Genomic DNA, 17,483 nt, shown 5'->3' on the forward strand with positions numbered 1-17,483 from the left:
CAGCACTCCCATCCGGGTAATGGCACCAATGTAACCCATCCGGATTCGAACCGGCGTTTCTGGCACAGAAGGCAGGCGCGTTGACAAGGATCCTAGCCTCTAGCATCAGTCACTAGTACTCTGTTACAAATGCATCTTTACTGAATAAAAGTAAAAGTATGTTTTTAAGAACATTTGAAGAACAGTTTTGTGTATAATATTATAATTGAATGAGACATACATAAATGTGCTGAAGTTAAATTCATTCAAATATTTGAAGAGAAAGAACAAAAGTACATTAGCCATTTGTGACAAGCTAATTATTCAAGCAATTCATGCAATTTAATCGCTGCTGGTGTGAACAACCCATTATTGTCCAACGCCGATAATCTCAAAATGGCCAAATGTCAGCCGATTTGTCAGCCTGACCTCATTTCATGTATATCAGACAATAACAAATATTTTCCTCTCCTTATGATTCCTATAGAGATTCACTAATGCAAGCGACTAAAAGTGCAACAGATCAATGGATTATGATAAAAGTGTTGTATTTAATGATTTATCACAATAAAATCCTGGAGTGGACTCCATCTCATCCCTGGGGTGTCCTGTTCCAGTAACATGGTCCCATAGTCTTTCTGCTTTTCTTCCCCATGTAAAAACGCTGCCAACTGATGATAATCGATAAATGAGCATGCCTGTTTGAAACCAAACCCTGTGAAGAGCCCATGCAGTCTGCTCTGGGCAGACAACAGCGGTGGTCATGGGGAAATGATTCACATGTTGTGTTGAGAGAAAACTTGATGTCGGCAGCTATAAGACCCATCTTACGCAAGGCAATGATAATGTGAGATGATGCTGTTTATTATTTGTCATAAGTGTGAGATAAGGCGAGATATGGATCTTAATGTAAAGTGTTTTTCTGGGTTTAATCTGGTATTGACATTGATGGTGTTTTATTGGAGGATGAATATGAGCTGGGCACGGACACACAGCACGGGCAAGTGTGAGAAGTCCAAGTCAAGTTACACCTGTGGATGAATTCACTTCTCCAGAGAGAGAAACAGAATGAGACAAGACGAGTAAGAAGGAATCGAAGAGAGAAAGAGAACATCAATTTAAAAGAGTATCAATCCATAGATGTATCAAGATAATCTGGAGAGAACGGATGGCACTGATGAAGGGTTGAACCCGAAAACGGTTTGCGGACTTTGAATGTTTTGCACTTTTGCACTATATTTGTGGCCTCTGCACATTTATGTGAGCTTTTTGGCCTATTTCTTGTCTTTTGTCATTTTTTGATAATCTGAAATGCTTTAAGATCGATATCCCTATGTACACCTCTTCGCACACCTTCGCAATAGAATCGCCATTGGCTAGTAAATTTTTTTGGTTACTCATCAGACTGATATAGACTACTATATAATATTTCCACCAAATCAGCAAATCTTTGTAAAATGGCAGTTAAAAAAAAAAAAAAAAAAAAGACATACACTCTTCAGTCAATCAAGGTATTTATGGTAATCATGCACTATTTAATTATATAACTTTAGAAATTAGAACTAAAACTTGGTAACCATGCATGAATGCAGTCATTTAACTGAACTTAGGACTGGTGGTGGTGCCTAAGATATTGTTGGTCATTCAGTGTTTCTGTAAAAAAATAAAAAAATAAAAATATATATATATATATATATAAATATATATATATATATATATATATATATATATATATATATATATATATATATATATATATATATATATGTTTTTTATATAATAGTATAATATATAATATTTATATATAATAGTAATTATTAATAAAAGATAATAATCCTACTAATAATAATGAGGATATACAACACAAGGATTGATAATCTGCTGGGTTCATAAATATTAATCACATTGTCAGCGTTTGCTCGAATTGATTTGCTGAAATCAAAACAGGGATAAGCGCCATCAAATGAGATTGCCGTTTGCTCATTAATTCGAACGATTTTTTACTTCAAAGCGCATCAAAGTAACGCGAGAGTGATTAGAGAGCAGGACGGCTCGTCATAAAAGTTTTGAATCACTTTCGCGGCACTTTGATGTCATAAACCGATCGGTATGCAGATCGAGGCTTCGTGGAACACTGAAACTGTTGAAGCAAATGTGCCGTATTGTGTCGAGGCTTGTTCGAAACAAGAAACATCGACTCCCGTCTCGGTGACATCTAGTGGTCAGAACATTGTAAATGCAATAAAAACCCAGACCAGACATGCATAAAAACACCTTTTACAAATATATTGAAGTTTTTGTATTGTTAGTCAAATCTTTCAAATGCAGTTATCTAATCAGATTATTAAGTGTCTATGTTATTTGATCAATTGTCAGGGTTTGTTTTGTTTGTTCTATGGCTCAGCTAAACAGGCATAATGTACTTTATTCATTTTAATTATACTAATGTCAAATTAACGTCTACAAATGTATAAAACTGATCAGAGATCAGGTAAAACCTAAAACCCACAGACACTTGTTCTCTCATTGCCCTCGGCCGTGGCCCGTGACCATTGAAATTTCGAAACATGACGTAATGAAGCGTCGTTTACTGAAATCACGTGACCCTGGCAGTTTGATACACGCTCCGAACAACGTTCCGACTCGGAACAAAAGATTCGTAAAGGTTTCGAAGCTTCATGAAGCGTGTTTTGAAATTGTCATCACTACATATCTTCTGCTTGTTCTTGTTCTTAAAAGCTGAATAATTCCAAATGAACTGACAGGAAAATACAACAAAGAATATCGTTTACTTGTAGTGCGTCGATTCTGAGTGGTAAGACTCTCTCTCTCTCTCTCTCTCTCTCTCTCTCTCTCTCTCTCTCTCTCTCTCTCTCTCTCTCTCTCTCTCTCTCTCTCTCTCTCTCTCTCTCTCTCTCTCTCTCTCTAGTAGCCTAGTGTTTAGTTAAATAAAACTCTTTTTTTGTTTCACTCCCTCACGCTTTATCAGCAGTTATTTGAGTAATTGACATAACAGTCATCAACCTTTGTTATTTATCTGTAATATTGCGGCCTTCCTCTTCCTCCTCTACAATTTCAGAAAAGTGTATCCTGCTTTAACACATCCAGATTAGTGGTTCTCACTTCTCATCCACACAGCGGTTGTACTGGGTCAGATTCCGCCCTCTATTAGCTGGTGTGCTATTAAACACATCTGTAATAATCAGTGGGTTTAACCAAACAGAGACCACATAAATGCTGTTTATCCCTTGTGTGCGGTTTTAAAGAGCGACCTTTCCTCAGCGAAAAGGGTAGCTGCTACCTGTTCACTGAGCAAATGGCCTTAGCAAATACTCTGACACACTTTCGCTGAGACTTTATTTATTTACAAATGCCATCGTCACCGGGGCGTAATGTGTTGCATCAGGCGAAGGGCTCTTTAGAAAAGCGCTCCTCATCAATCCAGAGGATTTAGATGGGGGCTGCAGAGAGGAGGAGGTGGTAAATCACTCCATAAGAACACTCTTTTTTTCATTTTAGACTAGGCTATATATAATTAAATTTCCATATAATATATAGAGCCTAATTTACTTTTTTTAATGGCATTATCTGTATTCTTTTTTTTTTTTTTTTTACTAAATCCAGTTGTAACTTATTTTCAAATGTTTGTTTTCCACCCCTCTTTGGCCCTTAGATCTAAACAAGCTGTTTTGCTATTGTACCTTATTAAGATTATTTGTGTACTGTAAATGACCACTTTTCTGATCGGCTAACCTCTTTGCATGTGAAATGAGCGATTGACATTCACAGCTCTGTGTCGCTGTAGTTGTTTGGACATCTTATGTGTGCTGTGCAGTATGTGAGGTAGAGCAGATCCCTCTCACCGCTTAAGGATTACAGTCAGCCTGCAGGAAAATATTTATGAAACATGACTCCATTAATCTTACACCAACACTGCACTGTCACTATAAATCAAACACACATCCCACTCCACTTCATACACAGCGGCTAAGGATATACCTTGGTCATATTCTCATTCTTTACTTTTTCTTTGAACGAATACAGTTAAAACATTGACTTTCGAGAGGGTGAAAGACTAACTTGGCTATTAAACCACTTAAGATCTGCATGCCAATAACTTTCATGTGTGCTGATATGTCAAACATGCTGTGCTCAGCTTTTCTTTATGCGAATATCCTGGAACGAAGTATTGACTGGAAGAAGTGATTGTGTGTGTGTGTGTGTGTGTGTGTGTGTGTGTGTGTGTGTGTGTGTGTGTGTGTGTGTGTGTGTGTGTGTGTGTGTCTGTCTGTCTGTCTGTCTGTCTGTCTGTCTGTCTGTCTGTCTGTCTGTCTGTCTGTCTGTCTGTCTGTCTGTCTGTCTGTCTGTCTGTCTGTCTGTCTGTCTGTCTGTCTGTCTATCTAATGTATCTTGTTATTATACACTTAAAAATATGAAATTTGAAGTCATGTTTTAAATTCAGATTTTGTTCATTTCAGTTCTGTGATGTGACTGTGATAAATATCAAATATCTGAGTCAGTGTTTTGATAATTTTGTCTTTTAATTCATAAAATGTAGAATTGAAATGTAGAACATGGTTTGCAACACTTTATTAAAGTAGCCATATGTATATATTTTCCTCAGTGTGAAAACGCAACATCAGAGGTGATTAAACATTAATAGCCGTCGATGGCAAAACCTGTTTTTACCCTGGAATGTAGATCATAGCTGAAAAACACAGAATGTGACCCTCTGTGCGAGGGGAGAGAGAGACTAGCATAAGAAATTAAATAGCCTCTTAGATGTTTTGTTGACCCATTGCCCTTGGCATACACACACATATTCATATTACTCCAGAAATGAAAATGAAAACCATCAATACAGCGATCGAGGGCAAACGTTGTTCTGCCGGTAATGCTGTGTAAGACATGAATGTGTTTTTATTGATACATCTGATTTACAAAACAGTCTCTCCCTCGTAATGGGTTCCCAGCATTGGGTTTCGACGCTGGATGAACGAGGGCATTGTGGGAATGATTTAAACCGTGGGGCTAGACTCTCGTCCCTCAGGCTACGGACCTGATTGTCTGCAACTGCTCTGTGATTTACTTGCCAAATATGCAATCTCATCTAACTAGCTTGTTTTGCTCACAGTGTCACGAGGTTGAGTGAACTTTAACAAATCATTACTTTTTTCTCTCTCCCCCGTGTGCTCTTTTTCTTTCTCTACTCCTTTCTTTCTCTCTAGTTACATTGCTGGACACTATGTCTGCTCTGGGAGACCTTGGCTGGGAGGCCTACCCAGCTGAAGGGGTGAGTAACACAACCAATCAAAACCAAGACACAAACACACAAGCCCCCACAAACGTCTTTAATCAATTTTGACTCTTGCAACCAGCCAAAATTATGGTGCATTTTTTCTCGGCGCTTGTTTTACACAAAATGATTTGAACCGTGCAGGGACAACTTCTTTCTTTTTTTAAATTAAAATGAGTCTGGGCTCTTGGGCTCCGACACACTTTTGAACTCCTCTAGCATATATATTTTTTTCTATTTGAACCCCTTTTGCATATTTTTCCTTTTTTATTAAAACATGCTCTTTTCTTTTAGCAGAACTCTAAAATATTACTCCACATTTTTACTGTACATTATAAGTTTATGATGTCCTCTTAAGCACAACATCACTGATTTGACTTTAGATTTTTTTTTCTTGACAAAATATAGTGATGAAGGATTTTTGTAGGCAAATCCAGAAGTAAGAATCACCCTGGTTCCTTCAACAAAAAGCCAATAGTTTTTTTAACTGGCTTTTGGATTATTACATAAAATAAGCCAAAGACTTTATTTTCTAGGAAGACGGTGCACTCCGATTACATATGAATGGGAGAAAGTGCAACGCCCAAAATGGCGAATAAGACCCGCCTTCTAAATGAAAGAGCCAATCGTTGATTAGCAAAGTCATCTCGTCACTGCAGCTGAAGCCCCGGTTGTAATAGAAACAGACAGTGTTTTGAGACGCACGCTTAGGACTGTGCATGGGCATTAGCTTTGTCCAGGCTGCAAAATTCAGTTTTTTTGTCATGATTCGAGCATTTAGAAACAAATTTTATGAAAATTTTATCATAAGCTTGGTGAGCAGTTCTGGAGAATTTGATGTTTTCCCATTAAAAGAGGTAGTAGCTGCACTTGCATGCCGGAGAGGAGTTTCAAAGATGGCTGCATCTGAAATTACTTTGAATAAGCTCTGTTGATTCTTACACATTTTATTCTTTAAGGTAGTCTTCAGTGCTTCTTTTACACAAAATTATTTGAACTGTAGAGGGACACCTTTACAAAAATAAAATAAATCCCCCTGCCAACAATTACCGGTAATCACGCCATCACATCTTAAATGTGCTGGAATTGCTTATGGTTAGACCCAACCTGCACATGCATATGTATAAGAGTGGATACAGGCAGCATGCATCGAGCCCATGGGAAAGGAAGGTTGTAAGCACGTTCTCAAGTTCTTATAAATAGGAGCCACTGTTTTTTGCATGTGCAAATTGTAGAATGTGGTGTCAAGGTCATCTGTGAAGTCTAGCGAGCTTATACTCGTTTTCAGCCAAGAGGCATTCATGTTCGGCTTAACACCAACTTACCCGGTCGCTTACTTCCAATTTATTTGAGGAAGACGTCAAGATTAAGAGTCTCTAAAGCAGGAACACAATCCCCTGTGCCAGAGAACAGAAGAAGGAGCCGTTTATTTTGAGTAGAGGAAGCCTGTTCTGTCTTTTTTGATGCACCCAAAGTGGTCTAAAAATAATCACGTTTGCAAAAACCATAGTGAACTTAAAAGAAAATCAATCTCGGGGATTTCACAGCTGCCTTTTAAATGATTTAATAGAGACGTCAGAAGCTAGATCAGATTGCCCGTGCCCCACACGCGTGTCTACGAGACATGTCATGTAGCAGCTAAATCTGGAGATGAACGGAATTTACAAATTATTATTTTTTGTTGAAAATAGTGCGACAGACATGTACTCCTTCCCAAACCGAGAAATATTAGACTTGCATAACAGAGTATTGCATTGCATAACAGGCTGATACAGTATGTTGTCAATAACCCAAACCTGGCACCTCTCCATAAGAAATCATGTGAATACTGAATGACATTTAAAATTGAAGTAGTGGAAGACAATGCAAACACTGTAGAGCAAGATCCTCAAAACAGATGCGTTCTGTAAACCAAACTTCATTTATGAGATTTTTCATGTAAACGGCTTGGAGTGTTTGGATTTCTGTAGTGGGACTGAGCGCTGCTGTAGTGTGAGTGAGCACATCACCAGCTCCTCAGCAGATGAATGGAGTGTCTACAGGGGGCTGTTTCTCCAAGACTGCATTCCAGTTTGCATACTATCTGTCCTACATAGTAAGCAGGATTGGAATTAGTGTGTTCTAGGGATGACCATATCACTTATCGGCCAATATTAGTGTTTTCTTTAATTGTGAATGCTCGTTGCTGACTTTTTCCACAACAAAATCACAACAAAGATCCACAATTGCTAGTAATTGTTTTATAATTTTATAATTATAATTTTAGCGGAACTCAAAATAAATAATCGATATTTTTAACAAGTTATGATGGCTGATCTTAAACTTCACATCACTGATTTGACTATTGATTTTCTGTAAAGCTGCTTTGAAACAATATGAAGTGTGAAAAGCGCTATATACAAATCAACTTAAATTTGACATCATTTTTCAGAATTTTTTTTTTTAGACAAAATGGTGCTGCAGAGACAATGCATTTTTGTAGGCTAATTTGGAAGTTAACATCACCCTGTTTCCATCTACAAAAAGCCAATGGGATTTTTCTGTTGGCATTTGGATAATTACAGACAAAAACTTATGATTCTTACACATTTTGTTGCTTAAATTCGGTACATAAATGCTTTAAAATTATTTTAGGACTAATTCCTGCATCACTCTATATATAATATCGATTTTTTAATATAGGCCATTTAACCATTTATTTTTAGATCTGCTAAAGAAAAACATCTTATTGAATTTATCTAAATGCTTCATGTAAACAGCCTGTGCAAAGGGAAACCTTGTAGATCTCAATGCTGGCATGCTTTCTTATAGCATATTCAAAAGTATGTGCTTTCCCGTCAGTAGACATCAACAGCTTTTAAATGGCTGGTATTTTTTTTTTTTTACAGCAAACCACTAACTAAATTTTACCCTAACCGATCAGTTTAAGAATTCAAATTGAGAGATTTCTGTTACTGGATTGAGTGGTACCATTCAGTGCTGTGAGAGTCTCTTCCAATTGGCCTGTTTCCACATTACGTCTGTTAAACTCTTCAGAGAGCATTCCTCCCTGTCCTCGTGCTGTGTTTACCTTAGATTCAGTGATAGTAGGAGTCTCTTTGTTTTGCTGGTATGGCAGTTGTTTAATGGGAGTGAACTGTAAGGCTAAATCAGGTCTCGCAGCTGCGGCTTGCGTTTCATACTTGAGGATTATCATGGCGACCAGTGACCCACTGAACCCGCCGATGGTGCGCCGTTGTGAAGCGACTCACAGGAAAGCCAATGTGTTCCCAAAGCAGCCGCTTCACCTCCGCTGGATATTTACCTTACTGACTCAATCGACTGCCACTTGACCCTCGCAGGTCAAAACTAATACAGCTTTCCCTGTCCCAGATGTGGAAGGTTTGTTTTGGATTGGCTCTCAAATGGCCATAGTCATTTAGGGTATGTGTGCATGTCTGTTACTAAAATAGAAGGGAGCAATTCACCTAGAGTGATAGAAAACAGGTAGCCCTATTAACGTGTCCTCCAAAAGAGGCCTTCTCCCCCCCAAAAAACAGACGTTCTTTTAGGGATTTAAAGTCAATTGCATTTAAGTATCTTAAACTACCAGATGATTGTGGGCCTGCAATTAAGTTAAGCCAATGAAGGGCTAAGCAGACCCCCTGATCTGACATATTTGCCTAGCTTCAAAGCGGCCAGAGCCTGTGAAGGGTGACTGGGGAATGGAGTTAAGGTATTTCAGAAGAGACTCTAGGGGAAGCGGCCAGCTGGAGACGCTAATTAACAAGACGCCCACGTCACACTTATGAGCGCTACGTTGATTGAGAGTGGCTAAGCTTTACCTCCTGTCCAAATAACCTGTTTTTCACTTAACAATTGTGAGTGTGTGTTGAACTAGCTGTACGTAGGTGGATTTATAAACGCTTCGGTGTATGCTTTTGCTGGAGGTTAGATAGTTTCGTTCATGAATATCAACTGCACATGGCCAATTTCCTTTGGACGGCTGTGCCCTATCGTGGCATACAAAAATGTGTAACTAAATTGTATATGTGCGTCTGGAGATCTGGGGTGTAACTCAACCCTTTAGACTTTTGTGTAACCACCCATCTGTGGTAAAATACTTCATGAATTCAGACAATGCATTTCCAAAGAAACTTTCCGTAGCAGTTGGGTTCAGACAGACTCTTGAAAATAAATAAACAGAAAGGCATAAACCTGCCTTTATCCCTACATAAATATTCCTTCAAAAGTCGTAATTATTCCACTCAAAGGGAAAGCACATACCCAAGACGTTTAGTGAGTCTGTCACTTTGATCTGTAATGTCCACCCATTCCCACCAGTCAGCATATGGCTCAGTTTAAAGCCAAACTGCTCTAACAATTGACCCTGAACCTCGATCACTTTTTTTTGAAGCTATAAGTTAATGGCAACGTGTCATAAACGCTCTCATTGTTGCTATGACATAATGGCATGGCCGGCAAGTGATGTGCACTCCAGACTGTGCTGACGCATAGTGTAAAATACTTCAAATGCTTGAATGCACTGATGTGGAAAATGGCTCTTTTGTAGAAATTCTGATGTACTCGGTCTCCTTGACCATTTGCTTAAATGTGTGTGCACCCATATTCACTGCCAATCAGTTTAAGGGTTGTTAAAGGATTAGTTCACCCAAAAATGAAAAAGCTGTCATCATTTATTCATCTTTGTGTCATTCAAAAACCCATTTGACTTTGTTTTTTCCTTGAAACACAAAAGGAGATATTTTATGTACTGGTAGCTCTTTGCCATTATTGAGGACTGGAGCTTTTAGGCAGCACCATAAGTATAACGATTTACATGCTGTCTCAAGTCTCACGATAGCTTTGTATGATGAACAGATTGTAAGTTGTTATTTACTCCAGTGATCTGTTAACTGTGGTAACTGGATCATTGATTCAAATCATTCAGATCAGATTTTGTATCAACCTATTAACATTGAACATATCCAAAACAAAGGAATATTTTGTTGATGTGTCCAACATAGCTACTTTCTGTTTATCAGACAAAGCCATTGTATGGCTTCAGGAAAATTGGAATATAGAGCACAAGTCATTATTGATAACTTTTAATTATAGCTTATGGTGTTTTTGCATCCTTTTTGGGGCTTGAAAGCTCCAGTCTCCATTCACTGTAAATTAACTAAATCAGTGAGTAACGTACTCTCGTTTTGTGTTCCATGGAAGATGGCAGGTTTTGAACAGCATAAGGGTGAGGATTTGAACTAATCCTTCAAAAGAACACAGAGCTCTTTAAAAGCCATAACTTTCCATGTCTTTTTTCAGTGGATTGCTCCCATCATGCACCGTTCAAGAAATCTTGAGCAGAAATTATGATGAATGCCTTCGAGTGTCAACTCAAGTGGTCAAGCAGTGATTCCTGAATGCTTAGTATTTGAAGTCTAGTACGTTACTCGCTGATTGATCAGCAGCTCGAATGAATCTCTAAAATCACTTAGAACTGAGCCGGTGGTCCTCCAGCTCATCTCCGCTGCAAATTATACAGAGAAGGAATAGAATTTATTGGAGCAAATCAGAATCTTTTTTTGAGAACCAGCCGTTGAAGAAATTGCCCACCCCTCTAAGACTCCCTGGATGGTTTATTTTCTCTCCCTTTAAGGAGTGAAATGTTACTTATGCATGAAGTGTTCCAAATGAAGGAACCTTAGACAAGTGGAAGCAGATGGCAAGAGATGATGGGAGACGAGTCCCTTACACATACTCTATCTATTGCTTTGCTGCCTATGCAACTGGAAACATACACACTCACACAATCTAACTGAGGCATACCATGTGTTCCAAGTGTACATGAAATAGAAATAATACACAACAAATATTTACACAATATACATGCAATATTTAAGCCCAGAGTTCAGGATTGGCAAACTTGCATTCTCATATAATATATACAATGGTTTTTTTCTGGGATTTTTTTTTTTTTTTTGTGCACATTTTTGCAATCATAACAGTTGTTCTGTCTGTTGCAGTGGGAGGAAATCAGTGTGATGGATGAGAGGAACACCCCAATGCGCTCCTACCAGGTGTGTAATGTGATGGAGGCTAATCAGAACAACTGGCTACGCACGCGCCACATCCCACGAGATGGAGCACAGCGCGTCTACATCGAGATTAAGTTCACCCTGCGTGACTGCAACAGTCTGCCTGGAGTCCCTGGCACCTGCAAAGAAACTTTCAATATGTACTACTACGAGTCCAACAACGCCAACCTGTGGTTCATCAAGGAGAGCCAGTACATAAAGATCGACACTATCGCAGCCGACGAGAGCTTCACGCAGACTGACGTGGGTGATCGCGTCATGAAACTAAACACAGAAGTCAGGGACATCAGTAACTTGAGCAAGAAGGGTTTCTACCTGGCTTTCCAAGATGTTGGAGCCTGCATCGCTTTGGTGTCCCTGAGGGTCTTCTATAAGAAGTGTCCTCTTGCCGTTCTGAACTTGGCTCAGTTTCCCGACACGGTGACAGGGGGAGATTCGGCTTTGGTGGAGGTTAGGGGATCTTGTGTGAATGACTCTGAGGAGTTTGAGGCGCCGAGGATGTACTGCAGTGGAGATGGGGGATGGCTGGTGCCCATTGGTCGCTGTGTCTGCAAGCCAGGCTTCGAAGAGAACAAGGACTACTGTCAGCGTGAGTTTTCTATGCATTTTATTGTACTCCTGTGTTGGCAACTTTAGATATACAGTGGTATTAAAAAGTATTTAGGCCCAATCCCAATTCTACCCCTTTCCCCTTCGTCTACCCCTAACCCTTCGCCTTCCCCTTCCCCTTGACCCTTGAAACAGAGTGGCAAGGCGTAGGGGTGAAAATATTCCCCTAAGAAATGGGACACCACTACTACACATAGCTACTACACCGTTACACGTCATTATACGTCGTCGCCTACGTCACAGGAGATGCGCCGATGTTTATCACAAACTTCCAAGATGCACAGGACTTGTTTTCTGTGGTGTTGTATTAACACGTTGGAGGTACAGACCTATGTTTGTCCTATTTTGACCTATTTATTTATTTACTGTGTGAAACTGTGTGAAATACCACATTGTGTGGCGTTCATGTGCGTTCAGCTCATAAATACGATCTTTACGAGATGACTTGAACGTACTAATAGCTTGTGTGCTTTGTTCGGGGGAGAAGAGATTTTTTTACAAACGTTTCTTTGAAGGAACTGACCGTAAATATGAACACAAGATTGAATGTAACATAAAGCAAATCATTATTTATCGTTAAAATACTTATTAAAGTCAACAATTCTTACATTTATGGTCTACTTTTTTGCTTGGGCAGCCATTTTGCGTCTGTAGCCGGTGTATGCAGTGACACTTCTCATACCCCTTCGTTTGAAGTGTGGTCCCGAAAAATCTTCGTTTGAAGGGCTATCTGGCCCTTCCCCCTAGCCCTTCCCCTCCAACCAAAAGAGAATCGAGACAGCCCTACCCCTCCACGTGCACGAGCAAAACAGAGGGGAAGGGGTAAGTGAAGGGGTAAGGGGTAGAATTGGGATTGGCCCTTAGACACGTCTGTACTCTCAAGTTACACTTTAAGATGTAGGGATGCACACGGTGAATTGGGAAACTTTCCCCAGTCATTTCAATGGCAATTCCCCTATTGTTTGGTTACCGGCCAATATTAAAGTTTATTTTTTTTATTGGTTGATATTGGATATATATTTAATTGTGCATGCTCATTCCTCTATTTTATATTTAGATGACCTTTGCCCTCATCTAAATCTCAAAATGAACACTAATAATTTTATAACGCTGTTAAATGTAATCTTAAGTGCATCCCTATTAAGATGTTTGAATGTCATTGCATTCCATACAAAATATTCTGTAAACGATGCTAGGCCAAACAGAGCTAACCTTTCTTTTAAATTAAAGGTACTTTATTACAAAATGCAATCAAAATGCCATTCTTGTATTTTAAGTTTGGCTAAATTGTCCAAATACTTTTTAGTGCCACTGTATAACAAAACCCAAGTTTTTTATGACTTTATTAGAGGAGTTATTGGTTAATATGGCATGTTCTGTAGTGATGAAATATCCACAATCAGTTTTTTTTTTTAGCTTAGCAGTTGCAGTCCCTTTGTATGCTTAGTGAGCGTGTATGTGTGTGTTTGTGAGCAAATGCAAATAAGTTAGCAATGAAAGTAGCTGAGGGCTTCTGTGACTCATTCAGATTCACTCCATGCCTTGTTTCCCTGAGTTGGGGAAGGTAGTTATGCTCCAGGATACAAATTATTGAGACATAGCATTCCAAAGACTATCTGTTCTGTTTACTTGCTCTGCAAATCCATAGGCCTCCAGCAGGCAGTCTTGCTTTTATTCAAGTGTGTGTGTTCGTTGGTTGAGTTTGTAGAAGTTTTCTTCAAATAAGTCTATGCCAGCTGTTGAATCATTATTTTCAAATCTGCTTACTTTTTGCCTCATTTAAGTGTAATACTAGCTCAAACCCCAGATCTTCTTGATTCATTTAGTAGCCTATAATGTTTAATATTTCAACTACTGGTATAAGGTACCAGTGGCCATATGTCTAAAGGATGTTCAGCACAACTATATTCACAATAGGCTAACGTTTTAAATGTTACACTTTTAAAAAAAAAACTAATATTACATACATTATTAATTTTCATTAAGACATACTTTTATTAATCAAATTCATTATTTAAATGCTGCTACATTTTGGTATACTTTATAGAACAATGCATTTTATGTATATATTTTATATAAATAAATTAAAATGCATTGTTCTAAAATAGCCTATAGCCTACCATATATATATATATATATATATATATATATATATATATATATATATATATATATATATATATTTGCTCCGCTGGGAGCAACCTTACTTAAATTGCTCCTAATTCGTCTTATGTTATTCTTTTGCTGTTTTGATTTCTGCATAGCCTGCAAACACGTCAAAACATTAAAAAGTAAATATCTACAGTAGCAACCCACAGTTTCAAACCTCTTGTTGTTTGAATGTGCAGCTCTTCTGCAAACTCCTACTGATCTTTATTTATTTTCATGTACCATCATTATGCGGTGTACTTTCTTTTTATCAACTTTGAGATTTCAGACGACTTTGGAAAGAAGAGTGGAAGTGAGTAAAGCATGATGGGCACCTGTGAGTGTAATTGTGGGGATTTTGTTCTCTTTCTTTGTGCATTGGGCTGCTTGCTTTCTATCTAATGGTTGCTGAGGGGCTTCGTGTTGTTTGAGCTAGAGCAACACAGAGGGACCTGCTGAGGAGCTAATGACAACACCTTCATGATGAAACGTTTACAGACTTCATACCACTCGCAAGCAGATATCATCTCCATTTTTTTCTCCATTTTCTCCTCCATTGATTTTGTGCTTTTTTTTTGCTCTGTTGCTATGAATTTTGTTTTAGTTAGCTTAGCTCATGCTAATTTAATGGTACCAATATCTTCTTCCTGATATTTGTGAATGAGAGTAGAATGGCATTTTGTTGTCACATGACCGCACTACACATCTTGTTTAATTCTGGAAGTGGCATCCAGTTAAAATAACAGAAAACTAGTTATTTTTGTGTAAAAGTAATATCCACTAATATATTTTGGAATTCCGATCAATCAAGAAAGATTGATCAATATTTTGATATTTAAAATGACTGTTGATATTGCATCCAGATCATTCATAACTCTAGAAATGGATGGTCAAAATGAGAACATTGAATTTTGGGATAAAGTATCCTACATAGTTTTTCTCTTATGGATATTTCAGAAATAACAATATGGTATTCCATTTTACACGACACCGTTTTCAAATGAAAATGGAAACCTTTTAATGCGTTCTGGCCATTCATTTACACGACAACGGCGTTTTGGTGGCCAGAGATGGCAAACTTTGAAGTATGTTTTTGAAAACGACACTATTGACACTTCAGGGCTGCGTTGCTGTCGTGTCTTGGCTCAGGTCCTTCATCTGATCTGGATATGGCCCGAATCCGGCTTACAACACCTCGGGACAAACCACATTAACCTCGGGAAAAACAGAGAGACTAATATTAGCGTATGCCATTCTTCTTATGGTGTAACGAGTAGGCCTACATCGGGTGTTATAGAAAGTGTTCCAGGTTCCGGCTGACCGAATTTATGCAGCCTAACAATAATTTTATATGATTTTAATTATAGAAATTGATAATGTGCCTTGTGTATGCCAGGTTTAAGAGATGTTTTTAGTTTTTATGTAAACTGACGGTGCGTGTCTGCTTCCCGAACAATCAGATTTCACTTATTCAATACAATTCAATTCACATTTATTTGTATAGGCTAGCGCTTTTCAAAATACACATCATTTCAAAGCAGCTTTAAAGAAAATGCATGAGTCCACATTACAATTTGAAGTGATCTGTTATCAGAAGTAACTGTCTTAGTTATGCATTTCAGAAATCACAGTTAGCTAAGCATTTATTAATTTAAACAATGTAATAATTTAAGGCAGAAACAAGGAGCTCATTGAAGTAATGAATGCATGTACTTATGTGAATAGAGTAGGGGGAGGTGACTGACAGGACAATGGAGGATTTAGTGCGCAACAGACCCTGAGCGTGTGTGCATGTGATCGTGAAGTCCACATGTCCCATTTATCATTTTAAGTTTCAGAAGGATGCTCGTGAGCACCCCCTTGGCGGTCGATATGGGCACTGAGGCGAGCTCTGCATGCAGACTTCTTCCTGACAGTCAAAGTGACGTTATATTGCGAAAGTGCAGACACGTTGGAAGACAGTGTGTGTGTAGGGTGCCATTTGGGACAGGGCCACAGAGTATGCGTGATTGTAAATTCAAACATATACAATATAATTAATTACCCAACTATATAATTACGAGAGAATGCAAAAGCATTGAAACATATTTTGTCCTCCAATTTCATATAATTTTTTTCCTTCACCATGTAGGCCTACCTTTAGGGGTTCCATAGAATCCGTTATCCTCTTTCTGAATTCAGAATCCGGCTTTTGAAACCTTCCCTCCTTATGCAGCAGGTCAAGGAATGGTCACTCTTTGCAAAATAATCTTATCAGAACGTGCCAGTGTAATGAATGGAGTTCTACCGGTTAATTAACCTTATTCAAGACAAAGCTAGCTGTATCTTTTCCGGTTGAATCATTCAATCAATCATGCGAGAGGTCAGTGGAATAGAGAAATAAGAAATCACCAAAAGGCCTTGCTAACAGAGCGCAAGACTCAATAAATAGAGATTGACCGTGTTGAGCTATTTCTCAGTGTGGTGGTCTGCAGGCCGGCATGACGAAATGGCTAATCATGGAGGTCTATTGGCAGCACAAGGCCAGAGGTCGCCTAATATATGGCCTTATCCTTCATCTGAGGCAGTGAATTATAGCTGGATGTGTGTGGGTATGTGTAAGCACTGGCTTTTATTTTTTTATTTTCACCATAGTAACTGCATTACACATCAGGCCGGCAGATGGCTTTTCATATTTAGTACATGAGTTATCCCTGTAAGCTCTGATTATATTGAGGATTTGTGAATGATCCTCCATCTGTATAAAGCTGGCAGGCTCTCTAGAAATGGTTTTTGCTAGTAGTACAATAGCTGCCTTGGAGACCACACGGTTGTTTAATCGACAGGTAGACAACTCACAGATATTGGAAAGCTTAGCATGGGATTAGGAATCACAGAACTATTGCTTTGTGCCGTAGGCCACTTTGGGTTAGCGTGGAGCCTTATCGTTATGGCGGGAGATGATCGACCACGATAGAACACCATAATAAGAAACTCGGATCCTTTTTCAGTACCGGAAAAAAAAACAGTTGTTTCATTGCAACAATATTTAAGGCTTTAGTTCACTAAGGCCTTGTCCACACTAAAATGTTTGTGTTTGAAAACGCGTCTTTTACTCTCCGTATTGGCCTTATATCCACAGAAACTGCGTTGTCTTGCAAAAAAATTTAGCTTTTTGAAAATGCTTTCCCAAGTGGATAAATTAATTTGAAAATGGCGTTTTTGCATTATAGTGTGGACTTTGAAAACTGAGGTATTTTGAAAACGTTTACGCATTTTTAGTCATAACCAGACGCGTATATTGAACCGATAGCAATGTAGGCTATGTCTAGTCAATGAATCCTGAAAAAAAAAGGATTCATGAATTCCACTAAATATATTAAGCAGCACACCTG

General features: G+C 38.5%; 1 protein-coding gene across 4 annotated transcripts in view; it reads left to right on the top strand.

The window, feature by feature from the left end:
* Nucleotides 1-17,483, top strand: part of epha4b (eph receptor A4b) — a 112,591-nt gene that overhangs the window by 9,108 nt on the left and 86,000 nt on the right. For 2 of the 4 annotated variants that reach the window (XM_079612574.1, XM_079612575.1), the window contains exons 2-3: nucleotides 5,208-5,272; nucleotides 11,281-11,941. In XM_079612574.1, coding sequence (XP_079468700.1) covers nucleotides 5,208-5,272; nucleotides 11,281-11,941 — 726 coding nt within the window. Of the gene's footprint in view, nucleotides 1-2,622; nucleotides 2,795-5,207; nucleotides 5,273-11,280; nucleotides 11,942-17,483 lie in introns of those variants that run through there. The other 2 variants (XM_079612576.1, XM_079612577.1) reach the window with 2 other exon arrangements.

The sequence above is a fragment of the Phoxinus phoxinus genome, assembly GCF_949152265.1.
Source record: "Phoxinus phoxinus genome assembly, chromosome: 5".
Taxonomy (NCBI): domain Eukaryota; kingdom Metazoa; phylum Chordata; class Actinopteri; order Cypriniformes; family Leuciscidae; genus Phoxinus; species Phoxinus phoxinus.